Genomic DNA, 22,099 nt, shown 5'->3' with positions numbered 1-22,099 from the left:
TTCAGGCATACAGAACAAGTGAATACAACATGAGGGTTCAAGTAGTCACATCACGTGATTGTAAAATGCCAGACACCTGTGTCAAGCATGGCAATGGCTAGAGAGGCATCATGGGAATTGAGTAACTCAAGGTGTCTACCAAGACAGAAAACACCGTTACATTGGGATAATTTACAAATCAAATACAAAAAACAGAACGCGATAGAGCAAAGCTATGTGTGCATTACTGAATAAAGAGGAAAACTCACATCATGTGACCCAATGTCCGCTGCTTTGTGTTTTTAGGAATAAGAGTAAAAACACACTTACACTTCCTCAGGCCTGGTTTCAACCTCTGCTCTCCACCATGGTCCACACTGGAGGAGGAATAAACAAAAAGCATTTTTAGAATAGAAACATGAGCATTTAATAACTTTCCTCATAGAAACTTTAGCGGAAACATACAGTATATATGTACAGTATATACACATACATATAGATAGATAGATAGATAGATAGATAGATAAGACATTGTGTGTGTGTCTCTCCACACCTGAGAGTCTTCAGTCTCCAGGTTGGATCCTCCAGTCCAGCAGAGAGCAGCTTCTCTCCTGAGGCTCCTGGATGATTGTAGGTCAGGTCCAGCTCTCTCAGATGGGAGGGGTTGGAGCTCAGAGCTGAGGCCAGAGCAGCACAGCCTTCCTGTGTGAGCAGACAGCCTGACAGCCTGGACACACACACACACACACACACACACACACACACACACACGGAGAGAGAGAGAGAGAGAGAGAGAGAGAGAGAGAGAGAGAGAGAGAGAGAGAGAGAGAGAGAGAGAGAGAGAGAGAGAAGGGGTGGGTCGTTAAGGCTCTTTTCCAGTGGTTGTTGTTGTTGTTGTTGTTGTTGTTGTTGTTGTTGTTGTTGTTGTTGTTGTTGTTGTTGCTGCTGCATTTTTATCCAGTTTATTTCTCTGTGGCTTCGATGTGTCTGTTTCCACTAGTGGTGATTTCCCGATTGGGACGCATCACAGAGGACATACAACAGTGACACCTGGTGGCCAAATGTTGACACTGCAGTGTTCCTCCGCTGTGAACGCGCTGCTGTTTGTCCGGCTGAGCGGCCACGCAGGGAAACACTGCTGCACATACATGAGCTGCTACTGACACACAACAACAAGCAGTAGCGGTTTTAGGCACGGGCGAAGCGGGCAGCCGCCCGGGGCGGCATATTTTCATGTCACGTGGGGGGCGGCATGAGCGCAAAAAAAAAAAAAAAAAAAAAAAAAAAAAAATCATCCTCGCTGCAAAGCAGTTTTCTATTACCGTATTCATCTGAATATAAGACAATATTTTTTCCACTGAAAATGCCCTGAAAAAACGCCCTCGTCTAATATTGGGGTCTAAGCAAACACACATGTATTGTGCTTGCATATAAACCAGTAGGTAGGCTCGCCTGATGCCGCGAATCGCGATTACCGGCGAATGGCCGCATTGCGCAGTCAATAATCAACCATGTTGTCTGTGTCACTGTCCGTTGTGCTGCTGCAGCCGCATATGAACAAAAGTTGATTATAATGAGAGGATGGCAGTATGTGTGTGCTGCTCACCTGTCAGATCCGGCAGACCTGACCGGGTGGGCGCGGCACCTGTAAGCATCAAGCCGGTGCCGCGGCCGGCCCGCCTGATGCTGACCGGTGGCTTTTTTTTTTATGCAAACAAGATTTTGTCCATATAAAAAGTATTTTTCCAAAAAAGGTATTTGTGCAGGTGTTGGCGCCCCTGCTCTGGGAGGGGCGCGTGTAGCCGCCAGAGGGGCACCGGTAGCGGCCGTTATTGTTTGGAAGTTCTTGCTCCGCACGCGCAGCTAGAACAGAAGGGCGCAAGGCAGTAATTTCGCCCAGGGCGGCAACATGGGCAGAACCGCCACTGACAACAAGTCAACATGAAAAAACATGTTTTAATGTAGTATCCAGTTTTACTACATGGTACTTCATGATAACTGTGATTATTACACTCCTAACCGTGTACACTCACGGGTTTACTATGGAAATGATTGATTATCAAAATAAAGCAAAAATTAAATTACCACCAGTGATCTCTATAATATTATTGATCAAAATAAAGTATAAATCGCACAAATAAAGAAAGAAAGAAAGAAAGAAAGAAAGAAAGAAAGAAAGAAAGAAATACATTGCATTAAATATATATAGAAAAAAAATCATGTATTAAGCAAGATGAAATATTAATAAGCAATATTATTAAAATATTTTTTAAAAGACACAAACTAATTTACTCAAAGAATTGTTCAGGAAAAAAATGCAAAAAAATAAGTAATATTACCTCAAAATCCAAATTATGCTATTATGAAGGACCCTCAAATTCACATACTCATCAGGATGTGTATGCATTTACCTTCTTTAACACATTATTTGCTTTGATTTGGATCGTGATATTTCACTTTTGCTACAGTGGCTTATGCTGTCACTCAGGGTAAAGCCCAATTTTTAACAATACTGGTGTGAAAAAGCTGTGACAGATGATAGGGCCACCCCAATCAAAAAGGTGTGGACACGCCCTTGCTTAAAGGGTGACATTATTTCAAATGGGGCTCTGCGGCTGAAAGTGGACTTGGAGGTCCAGGGCCTGAAGAAGTTGGAGACCCCCTGTGGAAAACCTGAAGAGTGGTGCTGCATTGCTCTTTGAGCAGCTGTCACATGATGCAGCCGGATGAGACACATCAGAGTTTGATTTACAACTGGCACATTTATTTCTCCTGTGCAGTTTCCCAGAGAGAGCTGACTGCTGAATGAATGCAGGAGAAATGCAGGAAGCGGGGCTCCTGCACTGACTGCTGATGTGGTGACGTGCTGCTTTACAAGCCTTTGACCGCCTGTTTCTAGACTGTTGAAAACCAGAGCAAAGGCAAAACAAAAGTGACTGGACTCAGTGCCAGGCGTGCATTGTATGTTATGTTTTCAATTTGTTATTTTTTCCCTCTGGTTTATCTCTCGCCAGACACAATCAGCAAATGAAGAATGTTGATTTTTGTTTAGCAGCTGACACCAAAGTCAAAGAAAGTCACAACTTCCCACCACAAACACACAAATAAATACCCCACTTGGAAGGCTGCAGGGCGACTAAAACAAACAAAAAATAAATCTATATGCACACATTTATTGAAGATTTGATTTTTGAATTGTATTCTCTTCCACAGCATTTTGATTTTCATACAAAATGTCTCTAAATAAGTTGATTTAATTTCTGCACACAGCATTTACAGTATGGACTTCCTGGATTTTCAAAATATAATCTGAACTGTTAACAAAGGTTAACACAAGCAAACTTCAGATGTACATATTTTTACACATATATACATATCTTTTGTTTATTTATTTATTTATTTATTACAAAAGAGTAACAATAAGTAATGATTAAAAATCATCTCAAATAGTATACATTTAAATGAAACTTTAATTTTAGAAAAGTGAATGAATCCTCAGTAAGTAGATTCTGTCTGGTTCAAAGTCTGTAGATCAAATATCCATGTTGTTGTACATGTGATGTTAAAATTGACTGATTGATTGAAACCTTTATTTATTCTCAGAAGACAATTGAGGTTTCCCTCTTTTACAATGCCGCCGAGATATACTTTAAAATACATCAACAACAAATAGGATACACCTCATACATTATAATGACAGGAAATACACATAATAAACAGAAATAAAAGGAAATACATATAATACACTGTTAATAAAGTTATAAAACTGGCTTAATCATGTTCAGCTGTCTGACACAGGGAATTTAAGAAGAATAATACACACTTTAATGTACGTGTGTGTATGTGTGTGTGTGTGTGTGTGTGAGAAGAGATCCTGTACATCATTTCAGCAGCTGTCTCTGGGCAGCAGTGTGAGTGTTTCGTTACTCCATCAGACACAGAGACACTGAGGGACTGAGTGGAGAGCTGCGGGGAAATTCAGCAATTGTCTTAAACCCAACCCTAAACACAGGGTACAGAGGTTCGGTGAAGGTACAGGTGAAGGTGTGGAGGTGGATCAGAGCACCAGAGGAGACGCTGTAGAAGGACAGAGAGCCAGCAGGCCAGTCCAGATACACTGCTACTCTGCCAGAGGAGGAGGAGGGACGGACCCGAAGGTCTGTTGATCTGTTTTTGTGTTGGGCGGTGAAACGTCTGTAAGAACAGATCAGACTCCAGGATTTGTCGTCTCCTCCAAGCCTGCAGTCATCACTGCGTCCTCTTCTGCTGATTCCTCTGTAAGTCACTCCGATATTAACCCATCCCTCCCACTCGACCTCCCAGTAACACCTCCCAGTCAGACCAGTTCCACACAGCACCTGACGATAGAAGTCAAATCTCTCTGGGTGATCAGGATATGGCTGCTTCTTCTCTTCCACCAGTCTCACCTTCCTGTTGTCCTCAGACAGGACGAGTTCTTCGTTTGCTGTGTTTGGGTCCAGTTTGACTTGACAGGAATCTGATGGACAGAACAAAACACAATATAGACACAAGTTTGATCTCAGCTCACAACTTGTTCAGCTGATCGATATAGGCTATTTGTTTTAAATTTCAGTAGGCCTATTATTATGAATTCTTCAGTGACTATATCAACTATCCATTCACATTATGGAATGTGATAAATGGATGTCATACTGCTGTATAGAAGGGTTTCCCATCTGCACTTGAACTGGGGGGCTTGAACTGCTTGAGGACCAAAACTACCATTTGAAAAATGGCAGTTACGTTCGCGGGCAGACCGCAGCACAAAATATCCCTGCGTCAGTGTAAACGGACAGAGCGTTGCCTAGCAACCAACTGATCTGCGCTCAACTTCCTCGTTAGGTTACATCTGTTTCTAGACTTTTGTAAACAAAATGTCAGACTTTGTAGTGAATTTTGATTTGCTGGGTGGCCTGAGCCTGGATGAGTGGTTGGAGGAGCTGCTTGGTGTCTGTTAAAAGACGCTGAATTCACCACCAGCAACAATGTTTTCGCCGGTGTGGTAAAGAAACTCCGCCGAGAAGGACGTGACAAATCTTCCCACCACCAAGCCATAACCGAGGCAGACTGCCAGAAGATGAAGCACTTTCAGGCACGAAGTTCAGACACACCTTGGGGGCTTGTCAGCTTCATATGGGATGCAGGGCGAACGAGGGCAACCGCTAATTAAAGCCCGACTCCTTCAGCATTCGCCACGACGAAATTGCCTAAAATATGCCACCCTGAATGCACAAAAAATCACAAAGATGCTGCCGAAAAAAACATAGAAAGCCTGCGGGGATTCATATAGGCTATGAGCAGCCGGGTAACCCACTGTGTCCGGCGGCCTCCCTGGAGAAATAGCCTACCTCTCCCTGCTGCCTCCTGATCCACCTGCCTTTTATCTCCACCCAAAGTGGACACAGTGTGACAGCGCCGATGTATGGTAAATTAACAGTATACTTTTATTCAGTGGCGGATACAGAACATGGCTAATGGGTGGGCCTAAAAAATTCTGGATGGGCCTGTTATTTCATTTTGTTTATTTTTTTAGATAGACATGTATAAAATGATATGATGAAAGAAAAAAAAACCTCTCGGTAAACGAGCCGAGAGGTTGTAAACGAGCATAAAATACACGTTGGAAAAAGGACATTAAAACATTTATTTATTTAGTTAGTTATTTTTTGGTCTTGAATCTGATAGGGTGGGCAAGCTGTCAATCTGGGTGGGCCTACGCCCATCCAGGCCCACCCGTAGATCCGCCTCAGCTTTTATTATTATGTGCTTGCCTTGGAAAGGCAACACATCTTATTGTTGTGCATATTTATTCTTATTATTATGTGCTTGCCTTGGAAAGGCAACACATCTTATTGTTGCTCATATTTATTATGTGCTTGCCTTGGAGAGGCAGCACATCTTACTATTCTAAATTATTATTTTTATTATTATTATTATTTTTCTGCAAATTTCTTCGGCGCGCTACTCCTCCTACAGCTTTCATTTTAGGCCCACACAATGAATTGGGAAAATGTGCGGCCCCATTGGGAGAAGTGTGCTATTACTTTTATAAGGAATCCAACATCTGGAATTCCCAAAATTCCAATTTTTGTGGCAAATTTGGCCCATTCGAATGAATGGGCAAAACTTCCCGAGGCTCCACAGAGCAGAGCTTTGGACCTAGGTCCACACACCAAATTAGAAAAATTTGCGTCTTTGGGAGAGGAAGCTACCTGTGAATTTTCAAACCGATCCGACATTCCGTTTTTCCTAAATTCCACTTTGAAGTCGAAATTCCAGACTCAATACAAACGAATGGGAGAGGTACGTAGGCTGAGCTAGAGCGGCATAGCTGGAATTCCTGAGAGTTAGAGGGAGGCAGCCCTGAAAAATCGCCTGAAAATTTTGTCTTAAACTTGCTCTGCTGGCCACAATTTTCAGTGCAGATGCACAAATTTGGGATCAAATTGTAGGAAAAATAGTTGTGCTTTGAAAAATGTAAAGACAAAAGCAAAATAGCTTCAACTTTTTTCATTTCGACTCTTAACGAGGCGGGAGTCCCAGCTCTCTCCCCCATTCAGTCCCATTATATCGGCAAAGCAGAGTCGCGGGAGGAAAGCAGAAACACACACGTTTCCAACTCGCCATAAATCGGGCATTTTCGGGAGTTGGAAAATAATTTAAACATGGTTTAAAAGCTCAAAGCCTTACGATTCTCGTGGTGCAATCCATTTTCTGCTCGGACTTACCATCGCGGAGAAAAATGCGATAGTTTGACCAGTAGTTTTTGGCGATCTTATCCCCCAGCTCCAGTGTCAGTGGAACTGTCTGCTTCATAGATTCTAATTTCGGGCTCCGCCCCCATGAGCTCCAGTAGCGTAGCGGTAACCTCCTCGCCTCTCAAGGTGGAGAGCGGAGTTCAATTCTCCTCCTGCCAGGATTGTCAGATTGGGCTATTTTTAATTCCGTTGGGCAGGGAACAATCACGTTGGGCGTCTACTTCAAAATTGGGCTGCTTTTGGCAACATTTGGCTGCTTATCAACTTTCAACTTTCAACACTAATTCTGCATCAAGGTAAGAAATAATATGGAGCCTATTTGTGTGACTGTGACTGATTTATGGTAGTTAAATGAATGAATAAATGAATAAATAAATAAATCTGCTGGAATGTGATACTTATCTCCAGTCTTCACCCACTCTACTGATCTCCAGTCTTAACTCTGTTTGTGACTGTATCTACATTTACATCCAAAGAGCGTGAGCTCCCTCTACTGGCAGCCCTATAAATATATACAAAATAGATGTTATTATAGTTAATAATATTAAAATAATAATAAAAAATTATGAACATTTTTGAGATGTGTTCTAATATCCCTCAGTAATAGTCAGGTAGCATAACAACCTTTTATTTATCTATATAATTCTCTTGGGATTTTTTGGGGATTTTTTTTAAGATAAGGGATGGATAAGGAAGCCTAACAAGGTAACCAAGAGATAAGAAACACATTGGATGAAAAATAATTGTTTTTTGTTGGTATTTTATGGCTGATTTAAAACACGGGTCAAAACTGAGCCTAACACCGGGGGTGTTACCATGAAATCAACACAAGAGCAAGGTTAATTGTATATTTGAAGTTATTTACGAATCAATTTGAAAACTACATTTTCGTGGCTGTGTCCCGCCCTCTCTCCCCCCTCCTCAGTCCCCTGCTGGCCTGCACTCACATTATCAAGCCCAAACGCGCTCCAGCGCGACTGCCCCCGTTATGCACGTCACATTGAAATACACACATACATTCATCATGTCTTCCTTTTAACTAACAGACGTTTTGTTTCATTTAAGGGGTGTTTATTTACCTTGACAGTTTCAGAGGTAACTTCCTCCGTCTGTGTCCAACTGACAGCCGGAGCCCCCATTTATTTTATATTTTTATTTTTATTTTTGATTCATAATAAGAAATACATGTTATTGTGGGACTTACCTTGTGCATTGTGATAAAGGGAGAACTGTCTATTGTGGTGATACCACTTCTTATCACAAGAGGGCACGCTAAGACAAGAATTACAGTCCGTCCAGACGCCGTGCTCGGCTACATTCGGCTGTAATCGTCAGAAGAGTTCAGCATTCAGTTATGAACCAGGCTGCAATGTGTGCGTCTTCTGTGATGTATGATTGACAGGTAAGCAGACTGTTTAGTTTAATGGAAATGTGCGTGTGTGAAATAGTGTATGTGAGTGGGGTAGCGAGACATATCAAAGAGACTCACGAAGGACATATATTATTTATTTGATGACGTGAGTAAGCTAACTGTTATGGCTAGCTCGCTCGCTAAGCGCTAATTACCCTTAGCTTGCTCCCGCGACCCGGAGCTAACGTCAACAGACGGTGGGTGATGTTTATTATTATGGAGTGCAAAATGTAACTAATATAGTCTGCCCCCTTTACTTGATGTCGTAGCACAGTGCACATGACGGTCGCCTTTGTTTTTATGTTGATCCCCTGTTGTGTTCGTGCTCTTGACATTCGGCTGTAATCATCAGAAGAGCTGCACATGCCGTTACGAACCAGGCTGCAATGTGTGTGTCTGGTTATGTATGATTGACAGATGGAGAGTAAACTCGTCTCGACCACAACGCCCTTGTAAGCGTCGTCCTTTGCAAGTGTGCTACACTATATGACAGTCTGTGTGCGCGGTGCCGGCTCGGTGTTGGCCAGCACCTCACGCTGTGTGTGGCCACCCGAGGGCTGTACTACGAAGCAGGTTCAGTGGGTTAGCGAGGTATGTTGAGTCTAAAGCCAGGCTTTCCTGTATCATGAAGGTGGCTCTCTTTTAACCCGGCTAGATCATCATGGTAACTTATGCTTAACTCATAACCTGGTCCCGACCAGGTTATGAGCTAAGTTTAACCCCGTCCGGCTATAAAAGCGGCGCTATCTCACCCAGGTGAAATCACGAAAAATAATTTTTGTCCGGTGTTTGGTGGCACATATGCACAATGCAGGTACACTATTAGTGGTGCACAGACTTCACGTTTGTTATAGTAGGCTACTTTTTTTTTTTTTTTGTTAAAGGAAACCCCTTATAACGGTGACTGTCACGGCATGATGATTGGACGGGAGCAGCCAGTGGTGATTCAAACGCACTCCAAACGCCACTTATTTCGATTTAGAAAGAAAGATTTAACAAAAAAGGAGCAAACAAACATCAACCGGAATGGCTCCATAATTCAAGTTAAACTTCAAATGTAACGAACAATTATCTGAAAATACTGACAAGTGGCTCTAAGCAGCGTAAATAGTGGTCAAAATTGTCATGTAACCATGGTAACCACCGCCTGCTCCGTCCGACACTGCTAGACTCACCCACACACACCTTCAGTCACCTGACTTAACCTCAGGCTTTACCTCCAATTCCTAGGCAACACTCCCATAAGGCTACTGAAGTTACATATTTCTAAACTAAAATTCATAATACTGAATGAATATTGCAGCAATTGTTTCAAATGGCTATAACAGTGACAGAATCCCCAACCTTTGTGCTTCCTTTGAAATTAATCGCCAGCTCTCCTCTCTCGCCTTATTTGCGGCCACAGTGTTGCTCTTAGCATTAATTTTATTTTTGAAATTTTCATAGCTCATAGCTTTCATAGGACAAGCTGCTCCTCTTGCGTGAACTATGCAGCCCGTGAACGGTCCATTTTTCACGGAAGTAGAATCATATGAGGCCAAAACGCCCCCTTTTCTGTGAATGCGCACAGAGCACAAAGCTGACAGCCGGGCTTAACAAACCTTGATGATAACCGCCGTCGTGATACCACTTAACTTTGACTGGAGCTTTAGGTTTTGTTGAGCCTGATAGTGAACACAAATCCTGGCTATATTGAGCCTCCTTCGTAGTACAGCCCTCTGGTTTGGTCTGCCGGATCTGGTTGATTATTATTATCGGTTGATTATTGATTGCGCAATGCCGCCGTTTGCATTAAACGATTTTGCGGAGGGAGGAGGACTCCATGATTTACGTCGTATCCACGTTCGCGTGCCCGACCGTGCATGTGCTTGTGCATGACATAACCACCGCGTGTCTTTGAGTATCACGGATGTGTGTAGAGCGGCGAGGAGAGACAGAGAGAGAGAGAGAGAGAGAGAGAGAGCGCAGCACGCAGCAGTTTGTTTTGAAGCTGAGGCACGTGATATCAGAGAAACTCTAATACAGTAGACGGGCTCTGGTGATGTTGCGTGTAACCCGACATGCGCAAGGCAAGCACATTAAAGTTTCTTCAGAAACTTTCTATCCTCTAGTTCTTTTTATTATTATTATTATTCTGCAAATATTTTGGCGCGCTACTCCTCCTACAGCTTTGATTTTAGGCCCACACAATGAATTGGGAAAATGTGCGGCCCCATTGGGAGAAGTGTGCTATTACTTTTATAAGGAATCCGACGTACGGAATTTGCGCAATTCCCATTTTCCCGAAAATTTCGCCCATAGGAAATGAATGGGCAAAACTTTCGAAGGCTCTACCGCCCAGAGCTTTGGACCTAGGTCCACACACCAAATTAGAAAAATGTGCGTCTTGTGGAGAAGAAGCTGCTTGCGAATTTTCAAATCGATCCGACGTTCCGTTTTTTCGCAATTCCAGTTTGAAGTCGACGAAATAAAACTAATGGCCAAGGCTCAAAGTGGTACGTAGGAAAGTAGAGCGACGTGCCTGAGCACCTAGAGCGAGGCAGCCATGAAAATTCGCCTGAAACCTTTGTCTTAAACTTGCTGTGCTGGCCACAATTTTCACTCAACATGCATAAATTTGGGATCAAATTGTAGGAAAAATAGTTGTGCTTTGAAAAATGTAAAGACAAAAGCAAAATAGCCTCAACTTTTTTCATTTCGACTCTTAACGAGGCGGGAGTCCCAGCTCTCTCCCCCATTCAGTCCCATTATATCGGCAAAGCAAAGTCGCGGCAGAAAAGCATAAACACACACGTATTCTACTCGCCATAAATCGGGCATTTTCGGGAGTTGGAAAATAATTAAACCATGGTTTAAAAGCTCAAAGCCTTACCTTTCTCGTGGTGCAATCCATTTTCTGCTCGGACGTACTATCGCGGAGAACGATGCGGTAGTTTGACCCGTGATTTTCGGCGATCTTGTCACCAGCACCAGTGTTATTGCTCCTGTCTGCTTCATAGACAGTAATTTCGGGCTCCGCCCCCATGAGCTCCAGTAGCGCAGCGGTAACCTCTCCAGCCTCTCATGCTGGAGAACGGAGTTCAATTCTCCTCCTGCCAGGATTGTCAGATTGGGCTATTTTTAATTCCGTTGTGCAGGGAACAATCACGTTGGGCGTCTACTTCAAAATTGGGCTGCTTTTGGCAACATTTGGCTGCTTATGAACTTTCAACTTTCAACACTAATTCTGCATCAAGGTAAAAAATAATATGGAGCCTATTTGTGTGACTGTGACTGATTTACGGTAGTTAAATGAATAAATAAATGAATAAATAAATAAATGAATAAATAAATAAATATGCTAGAATGTGATACTTATCTCCAGTCTTCACCCACTCTACTGATCTCCAGTCTTAACTCTGTTTGCCTCCATCAATACCCAAAATACTGGACTTGGCAGTGACTGTATTTACATTTACATCCAAAGAGCGTGAGCTCCCTCTACTGGCAGCCCTGTAAATATATACAAAATAGATGTTATTATAGTTGATAATATTAAAATAATAATAAAAAAATTATGAACATTTTTGAGATGTGTTCTAATATCCTTCAGTAATAGTCAGGTAGCATAACAACCTTTTATTTATCTATATAATTCTTTTGGGATTTTTTGGGGCATTTTTTAATATTGAAAGCAAGGGTTATGATGGGTTATCAATTTGAAAACTAACTTTGTGGCTGTGTCCCGCCCTCTCTCCCCCCTCCCCAGTCCCCTGCTGGCCTGCACTCACATTATCAAGCCCAAACGCGCTCCAGCGCGACTGCCCCCGGTATGCACGTCACATTGAAATACACACATACATTCATCATGTCTTCCTTTTAACTAACAGACGTTTTGTTTCATTTAAGGGGTGTTTATTTACCTTGACAGTTTCAGAGGTAACTTCCTCCGTCTGTGTCCAACTGACAGCCGGAGCCCCCATTTATTTTTTATTTTTATTTTTATTTTTGATTCATAATAAGAAATACCTGTTATTGTGGGACTTACCTTGCATTGTGGTAAAGGGAGAACTGTCTGTTGTGGTGATACCAGTTCTTATCACAAGAGGGCACGCTAAGACAAGAATTACAGTCCGTCCAGACGCCGTGCTCGGCTACATTCGGCTGTAATCGTCAGAAGAGTTCCGCATGCAGTTATCAACCAGGCTTCAATGTGTGCGTCTTCTGTGATGTATGATTGACAGGTAAGCAGACTGTTTAGTTTAATGGAAATGTGTGTGTGTGAAATAGTGTATGTGAGTGGGGTAGCGAGACATATCAAAGAGACTCACGAAGGACATATTTATTTGATGACGTGAGTAAGCTTACTGTTATGGCTAGCTCGCTCGCTAAGCGCTAATTACCCTTAGCTTGCTCCCGCGACCCGGAGCTAACGTCAACAGACGGTGGGTGATGTTTATTATTATGGAGTGCAAAATGTAACTAATATAGTCTGCCCCCTTTACTTGATGTCGTAGCACAGTGCACATGACGGTCGCCTTTGTTTTTATGTTGATTCCCTGTTGTGTTCGTGCTCTTTACATTCGGCTGTAATCATCAGAAGAGCTGCACGTGCCATTATGAACCAGGCTGCAATGTGTGTGTCTTGTTATGTATGATTGACAGATGGAGAGTAAACTCGTCTCGACCACAACGCCCTTGTAAGCGTCGTCCTTTGCAAGTGTGCTACACTATATGACAGTCTGTGTGCGCGGAGCAACTGTCAGATCTGGTTGATTATTATTATCGGTTGATTATTGATTGCGCAATGGCGCCGTTCGCATTAAACGATTTTGCGGAGGGAGGAGGACTACATGATTTACGTTGTATCCACGTTCGCGTGCCCGACCGTGCATGTGCTTGTGCATGACATAACCACCGCGTGTCTTTGAGTATCACGGATGTGTGTAGAGCGGCGAGGAGAGACAGAGAGAGAGAGAGAGAGAGAGAGAGAGAGAGAGAGAGAGAGAGAGAGAGCAGCACGCAGCAGTTTGTTTTGAAGCTGAGGCGCGTGATATCAGAGAAACTCTAATACAGTAGACAGGCTCTGGTGATGTTGCGTGTAACCCGACATGCACAAGGCAAGCACATTAAAGTTTCTTCAGAAACTTTCTATCTTCTAGTTATTATTATTATTATATTTTATTTTTCTGCAAATTTCTTCGGCGCGCTACTCCTCCTACAGCTTTCATTTTAGGCCCACACAATGAATTGGGAAAATGTGCGGCCCCATTGGGAGAAGTGTGCTATTACTTTTATAAGGAATCCAACATCTGGAATTCCCAAAATTCCAATTTTTGTGGCAAATTTGGCCCATTCGAATGAATGGGCAAAACTTCCCGAGGCTCCACAGAGCAGAGCTTTTGACCTAGGTCCACACACCAAATTAGAAAAATTGGCGTCTTTGAGAGAGGAAGCTACCTGCGAATTTTCAAACCGATCCGACATTCCGTTTTTACGCAATTCCGGTTCGAAGTTGACGCAATACACACTAATGGAGAGAGCTAGAGTGAGTGACGTCACACTTAGAGTGAAGCAGCCCTGAAAAATCGCCTGAAAATTTTGTCTCAAACTTGCTGTACTGGCCACAATTTTCACTCCACATGCATAAATTTGGGATCAAATTGTAGGAAAAATAGTTGTGCTTTGAAAAATGTAAAGACAAAAGCAAAGTAGCTTCAACTTTTTTCATTTCGACTCTTAACGAGGCGGGAGTCCCAGCTCTCTCCCCCATTCAGTCCCATTATATCGGCAAAGCAGAGTCGCGGGAGGAAAGCAGAAACACACACGTTTCCAAATCGCCGTAAATCGGGCATTTTCGGGAGTTGCAAAATAATTTGACCATGGTTTAAAAGCTCAAAGCCTTAGGATTCTCGTGGTGCAATCCATTTTCTGCTCGGACTTACTATCGCGGAGAAATATGCGGTAGTTTGACCCGTGGTTTTCGGCGATCTTGTCACCAGCACCAGTGTCATTGCTCCTGTCTGCTTCATAGACAGTAATTTCGGGCTCCGCCCCCATGAGCTCCAGTAGCGCAGCGGTAAGCTTTGTAGCTCTCATGCTGGAGAACGGAGTTCAATTCTCCTCCTGCCAGGATTGGCAGATTGGGCTATTTTTAATTCCGTTGGGCAGGGAACAATCACGTTGGGCGTCTACTTCAAAATTGGCCTGCTTTTGGCAACATTTGGCTGCTTATGAACTTTCAACTTTCAACACTAATTCTGCATCAAGGTAAGAAATAATATGGAGCCTATTTGTGTGACTGTGACTGATTTACGGTAGTTAAATGAATAAATAAATGAATAAATAAATAAATATGCTGGAATGTGATACTTATCTCCAGTCTTCACCCACTCTACTGATCTCCAGTCTTAACTCTGTTTGTGACTGTATCTACATTTACATCCAAAGAGCGTGAGCTCCCTCTACTGGCAGCCCTGTAAATATATACAAAATAGATGTTATTATAGTTAATAATATTAAAATAATAATAAAAAAATTATTAACATTTTTGAGATGTGTTCTAATATCCCTCAGTAATAGTCAGGTAGCATAACAACCTTTTATTTATCTATATAATTCTCTTGGGATTTTTTGGGGAATTTTTTAAGATAAGGGATGGATAAGGAAGCCTAACAAGGTAACCAAGAGATAAGAAACACATTGGATGAAAAATAGTTGTTTTTTGTTGGTATTTTATGGCTGATTTAAAACACGGGTCAAAACTGAGCCTAACACCGGGGGTGTTACCATGAAATCAACACAAGAGCAAGGTTAATTGTATATTTGAAGTTATTTACGAATCAATTTGAAAACTACATTTTCGTGGCTGTGTCCCGCCCTCTCTCCCCCCTCCCCAGTCCCCTGCTGGCCTGCACTCACATTATCAAGCCCAAACGCGCTCCAGCGCGACTGCCCCCGATATGCACGTCACATTGAAATACACACATACATTCATCATGTCTTCCTTTTAACTAACAGACGTTTTGTTTCATTTAAGGGGTGTTTATTTACCTTGACAGTTTCAGAGGTAACTTCCTCCGTCTGTGTCCAACTGACAGCCGGAGCCCCCATTTATTTTTTATTTTTATTTTTATTTTTGATTCATAATAAGAAATACCTGTTATTGTGGGACTTACCTTCAGTTGTGGGAAAGGGAGAACTGTCTATTGTGGTGATACCAGTTCTTATCACAAGAGGGCACGCTAAGACAAGAATTACAGTCCGTCCAGACGCCGTGCTCGGCTACATTCGGCTGTAATCGTCAGAAGAGCTGCGTCCGATATGAACCAGGCTGCAATGTGTGCGTCTTCTGTGATGTATGATTGACAGGTAAGCAGACTGTTTAGTTTAATGGAAATGTGTGTGTGTGAAATAGTGTATGTGAGTGGGGTAGCGAGACATATCAAAGAGACTCACGAAGGACATATATTATTTATTTGATGACGTGAGTAAGCTAACTGTTATGGCTAGCTCGCTCGCTAAGCGCTAATTACCCTTAGCTTGCTCCCGCGATCCGGAGCTAACTTCAACGGACGGTGGGTGATGTTTATTATTATGGAGTGCAAAATGTAACTAATATAGTCTGCCCCCTTTACTTGATGTCGTAGCACAGTGCACATGACGGTCGCCTTTGTTTTTATGTTGATCCCCTGTTGTGTTCGTGCTCTTTACATTCGGCTGTAATCATCAGAAGAGCTGCACGTGCGGTTATGAACCAGGCTGCAATGTGTGTGTCTTGTTATGTATGATTGACAGATGGAGAGTAAACTCGTCTCGACCACAACGCCCTTGTAAGCGTCGTCCTTTGCAAGTGTGCTACACTATATGACAGTCTGTGTGCGCGGCGCACCTGTCAGATCTGGTTGATTATTTTTATCGGTTGATTATTGATTGCGCAATGCCGCCGTTTGCATTAAACGATTTTGCGGAGGGAGGAGGATTGCATGATTTACGTCGTATCCACGTTCGCGTGCCCGACCGTGCATGTGCTTGTGCATGACATAACCACCGCGTGTCTTTGAGTATCACGGATGTGTGTAGAGCGGCGAGGAGAGACAGAGAGAGAGAGAGACAGAGAGAGAGAGACAGAGAGAGAGAGAGAGAGAGAGAGAGAGAGAGAGAGAGAGAGAGAGAGAGAGCAGCACGCAGCAGTTTGTTTTGAAGCTGAGGCGCGTGATATCAGAGAAACTCTAATACAGTAGACAGGCTCTGGTGATGTTGCGTGTAACCCGACATGCGCAAGGCAAGCACATTAAAGTTTCTTCAGAAACTTTCTATCCTCTAGTTATTATTATGTGCTTGCCTTGGAAAGGCAACACATCTTACTATCCTAAATTATTATGTGCTTGCCTTGGAGAGGCAACACATCTTATTGTTGTGCATATTTATTCTTATTATTATTATTATTATTATTATATTTTATTATTCTGCAAATTTTTTGGCACGCTACTCCTCCTACAGCTTTCGTTTTAGGCCCACACAATGAATTGGGAAAATGTGCGGCCTGATTGGGAGAAGTGTGCTATTACTTTTATAAGGAATCCGACGTATGGAATTCCCAAAATTCCATTTTTTCTGGCAAATTTCGGCCATAGGAAATGAATGGGCAAACCTTCCGAAGGCTCCAGATCGTAGAGCTTTGGACCTGCGTCCACGCACCAAATTAGAAAAATGTGCGTCTTGTGGAGAAGAAGCTGCTTGCGAATTTTCAAACAGATCCGACATGCCGTTTTTTCGCAATTCACGAAAAACAGCTCACGGAATAGAACTAATGGCAGAGGCTCAAAGTGGTACGTAGGAAAGTAGAGCGACGTTCCTGAGCACCTAGAGCGAGGCAGCCCTGAAAATTCGCCTACAAATATTGTCTTAAACTTGCTGTACTGGCCACAATTTTCACTCAACATGCATAAATTTGGGATCAAATTGTAGGAAAAATAGTTGTGCTTTGAAAAATGTAAAGACAAAAGCAAAGTAGCTTCAACTTTTTTCATTTCGACTCTTAACGAGGCGGGAGTCCCAGCTCTCTCCCCCATTCAGTCCCATTATATCGGCAAAGCAGAGTCGCGGGAGGAAAGCAGAAACACACACGTATTCTAATCGCCGTAAATCGGGCATTTTCGGGAGTTGGAAAATAATTAAACCATGGTTTAAAAGCTCAAAGCCTTACGATTCTCGTGGTGCAATCCATTTCCTGCTCGGACTTACTATCGCGGAGAAAGATGCGGTAGTTTGACCCGTGGTTTTCGGCGATCTTGTCACCAGCACCAGTGTCATTGCTCCTGTCTGCTTCATAGACAGTAATTTCGGGCCCCGCCCCCCTGAGCTCCAGTAGCGCAGCGGTAACCTCTCCAGCCTCTCATGCTGGAGAACGGAGTTCAATTCTCCTCCTGCCAGGATTGTCAGATTGGGCTATTTTAAATTCCGTTGGGCAGGGAACAATCACGTTGGGCGTCTACTTCAAAATTGGGCTGCTTTTGGCAACATTTGGCTGCTTATGAACTTTCAACTTTCAACACTAATTCTGCATCAAGGTAAGAAAAAATATGGAGCCTATTTGTGTGACTGTGACTGATTTACGGTAGTTAAATGAATAAATAAATGAATAAATAAATAAATATGCTGGAATGTCATACTTATCTCCAGTCTTCACCCACTCTACTGATCTCCAGTCTTAACTCTGTTTGCCCCCATCAATACCCAAACTAGTTGGCAGTGACTGTATCTACATTTACATCCAAAGAGCGTGAGCTCCCTCTACTGGCAGCCCTGTAAATATATACAAAATAGATGTTATTATAGTTAATAATATTAAAATAATAACAAAAAATTTATGAACATTTTTGAGATGTGTTCTAATATCCTTCAGTAATAGTCAGGTAGCATAACAATCTTTTATTTATCTATATAATTCTCTTGGGATTTTTGGGGGAATTTTTTAAGATAAGGGATGGATAAGGAAGCCTAACAAGGTAACCAAGAGATAAGAAACACATTGGATGAAAAATAATTGTTTTTTGTTGGTATTTTATGGCTGATTTAAAACACGGGTCAAAACTGAGCCTAACACCGGGGGTGTTGCCATGAAATCAACACAAGAGCAAGGTTAATTGTATATTTGAAGTTATTTACGAATCAATTTGAAAACTCCATTTTCGTGGCTGTGTCCCGCCCTCTCTCCCCCCTCCCCAGTCCCCTGCTGGCCTGCACTCACATTATCAAGCCCAAACGCGCTCCAGCGCGACTGCCCCCGATATGCACGTCACATTGAAATACACACATACATCCATCATGTCTTCCTTTTAACTAACAGACGTTTTGTTTCATTTAAGGGGTGTTTATTTACCTTGACAGTTTCAGAGGTAACTTCCTCCGTCTGTGTCCAACTGACAGCCGGAGCCCCCATTTATTTTTATTTTATTTTATTTTGAATCATAATAAGAAATACCTGTTATTGTGGGACTTACCTTCAGTTGTGGTAAAGGGAGAACTGTCTATTGTGGTGATACCAGTTCTTATCACAAGAGGGCACGCTAAGACAAGAAATACAGTCCGTTCAGACGCCGTGCTCGGCTACATTCGGCTGTAATCGTCAGAAGAGTTCCGTATGCAGTTATCAACCAGGCTGCAATGTGTGCGTCTTCTGTGATGTATGATTGACAGGTAAGCAGACTGTTTAGTTTAATGGAAATGTGTGTGTGTGTGTGAAATAGTGTATGTGAGTGGGGTAGCGAGACATATCAAAGAGACTCACGAAGGACATATATTATTTATTTGATGACGTGAGTAAGCTAACTGTTATGGCTAGCTCGCTCGCTAAGCGCTAATTACCCTTAGCTTGCTCCCGCGACCCGGAGCTAACGTCAACAGACGGTGGGTGATGTTTATTATTATGGAGTGCAAAATGTAACTAATATAGTCTGCCCCCTTTACTTGATGTCGTAGCACAGTGCACATGACGGTCGCCTTTGTTTTTATGTTGATCCCCTGTTGTGTTCGTGCTCTTTACATTCGGCTGTAATCATCAGAAGAGCTGCACGTGCGGTTATGAACCAGGCTGCAATGTGTGTGTCTTGTTATGTATGATTGACAGATGGAGAGTAAACTCGTCTCGACCACAACGCCCTTGTAAGCGTCGTCCTTTGCAAGTGTGCTACACTATATGTCAGTCTGTGTGCGCGGCGCACCTGTCAGATCTGGTTGATTATTATTATCGGTTGATTATTGATTGCGCAATGCCGCCGTTCGCATTAAACGATTTTGCGGAGGGAGGAGGACTGCATGATTTACGTCGTATCCACGTTCGCGTGCCCGACCGTGCATGTGCTTGTGCATGACATAACCACCGCGTGTCTTTGAGTATCACGGATGTGTGTAGAGCGGCGAGGAGAGACAGAGAGAGAGAGAGAGAGAGAGAGAGAGAGAGAGAGAGAGAGAGCAGCACGCAGCAGTTTGTTTTGAAGCTGAGGCACGTGATATCAGAGAAACTCTAATACAGTAGACGGGCTCTGGTGATGTTGCGTGTAACCCGACATGCGCAAGGCAAGCACATTAAAGTTTCTTCAGAAACTTTCTATCCTCTAGTTATGTGCTTGCCTTGGAGAGGCAACACATCTATTGTGTGCATATTATTCTATATTATTATTATTATTATTATATTTTATTATTCTGCAAATTTTTTGGCACGCTACTCCTCCTACAGCTTTCGTTTTAGGCCCACACAATGAATTGGGAAAATGTGCGGCCTGATTGGGAGAAGTGTGCTATTACTTTTATAAGGAATCCGACGTATGGAATTCCCAAAATTCCATTTTTTCTGGCAAATTTCGGCCATAGGAAATGAATGGGCAAACCTTCCGAAGGCTCCAGATCGTAGAGCTTTGGACCTGCGTCCACGCACCAAATTAGAAAAATGTGCGTCTTGTGGAGAAGAAGCTGCTTGCGAATTTTCAAACAGATCCGACATGCCGTTTTTTTCGCAATTCACGAAAAACAGCTCACGGAATAGAACTAATGGCAGAGGCTCAAAGTGGTACGTAGGAAAGTAGAGCGACGTTCCTGAGCACCTAGAGCGAGGCAGCCCTGAAAATTCGCCTACAAATATTGTCTTAAACTTGCTGTACTGGCCACAATTTTCACTCAACATGCATAAATTTGGGATCAAATTGTAGGAAAAATAGTTGTGCTTTGAAAAATGTAAAGACAAAAGCAAAGTAGCTTCAACTTTTTTCATTTCGACTCTTAACGAGGCGGGAGTCCCAGCTCTCTCCCCCATTCAGTCCCATTATATCGGCAAAGCAGAGTCGCGGGAGGAAAGCAGAAACACACACGTATTCTAATCGCCGTAAATCGGGCATTTTCGGGAGTTGGAAAATAATTAAACCATGGTTTAAAAGCTCAAAGCCTTACGATTCTCGTGGTGCAATCCATTTCCTGCTCGGACTTACTATCGCGGAGAAAGATGCGGTAGTTTGACCCGTGGTTTTCGGCGATCTTGTCACCACTACCAGTGTCATTGCTCCTGTCTGCTTCATAGACAGTAATTTCGGGCTCCGCCCCCATGAGCTCCAGTAGCGCAGCGGTAACCTCTTCAGCCTCTCATTGCAGAGAGCGGAGTTCAATTCTCCTCCTGCCAGGATTGTCAGATTGGGCTATTTTTAATTCTGTTGGGCAGGGAACAATCACGTTGGCCGTCTACTTCAAAATTGGGCTGCTTTTGGCAACATTTGGCTGCTTATGAACTTTCAACTTTCAACACTAATTCTGCATCAAGGTAAGAAAAAATATGGAGCCTATTTGTGTGACTGTGACTGATTTACGGTAGTTAAATAAATAAATACATGAATAAATACATAAATATGCTGGAATGTGATACTTATCTCCAGTCTTCACCCACTCTACTGATCTCCAGTCTTAACTCTGTTTGTGACTGTATCTACATTTACATCCAAAGAGCGTGAGCTCCCTCTACTGGCAGCCCTGTAAATATATACAAAATAGATGTTATTATAGTTAATAATATTAAAATAATAACAAAAAATTTATGAACATTTTTGAGATGTGTTCTAATATCCTTCAGTAATAGTCAGGTAGCATAACAATCTTTTATTTATCTATATAATTCTCTTGGGATTTTTGGGGGAATTTTTTAAGATAAGGGATGGATAAGGAAGCCTAACAAGGTAACCAAGAGATAAGAAACACATTGGATGAAAAATAATTGTTTTTTGTTGGTATTTTATGGCTGATTTAAAACACGGGTCAAAACTGAGCCTAACACCGGGGGTGTTACCATGAAATCAACACAAGAGCAAGGTTAATTGCATATTTGAAGTTATTTACGAATCAATTTGAAAACTCCATTTTCGTGGCTGTGTCCCGCCCTCTCTCTCCCCTCCCCAGTCCCCTGCTGGCCTGCACTCACATTATCAAGCCCAAACGCGCTCCAGCGCGACTGCCCCCGGTATGCACGTCACATTGAAATACACACATACATTCATCATGTCTTCCTTTTAACTAACAGACGTTTTGTTTCATTTAAGGGGTGTTTATTTACCTTGACAGTTTCAGAGGTAACTTCCTCCGTCTGTGTCCAACTGACAGCCGGAGCCCCCATTTATTTTTTATTTTTATTTTTGATTCATAATAAGAAATACCTGTTATTGTGGGACTTACCTTGTGCATTGTGGTAAAGGGAGAACTGTCTATTGTGGTGATACCAGTTCTTATCACAAGAGGGCACGCTAAGACAAGAAATACAGTCCGTTTCAGACGCCGTGCTCGGCTACATTCGGCTGTAATCGTCAGAAGAGTTCCGTATGCAGTTATCAACCAGGCTGAAATGTGTGCGTCTTCTGTGATGTATGATTGACAGGTAAGCAAAGCAGACTGTTTAGTTTAATGGAAATGTGTG

At 42.6% G+C, this 22,099-nt stretch overlaps 1 protein-coding gene across 1 annotated transcript in view; it reads right to left on the bottom strand.

Moving 5' to 3' along the window:
- The window catches only part of LOC115354867 (NACHT, LRR and PYD domains-containing protein 12-like), a 50,605-nt gene that overhangs the window by 1,407 nt on the left and 27,099 nt on the right, over window positions 1-22,099 (bottom strand). The window contains exons 9-10 of the mRNA XM_030045360.1: window positions 533-706; window positions 310-356 (exon numbers count right to left, since the gene is read on the bottom strand). Coding sequence (XP_029901220.1) covers window positions 310-356; window positions 533-706 — 221 coding nt within the window. The remainder of the gene's footprint in view (window positions 1-309; window positions 357-532; window positions 707-22,099) is intronic.

This window comes from Myripristis murdjan, chromosome 23, assembly GCF_902150065.1.
Source record: "Myripristis murdjan chromosome 23, fMyrMur1.1, whole genome shotgun sequence".
NCBI classification, from domain to species: domain Eukaryota; kingdom Metazoa; phylum Chordata; class Actinopteri; order Holocentriformes; family Holocentridae; genus Myripristis; species Myripristis murdjan.
The sequence above is the reverse complement of the archived record's forward strand: the minus strand, read 5'-3'. Positions and strand labels throughout refer to the sequence as shown.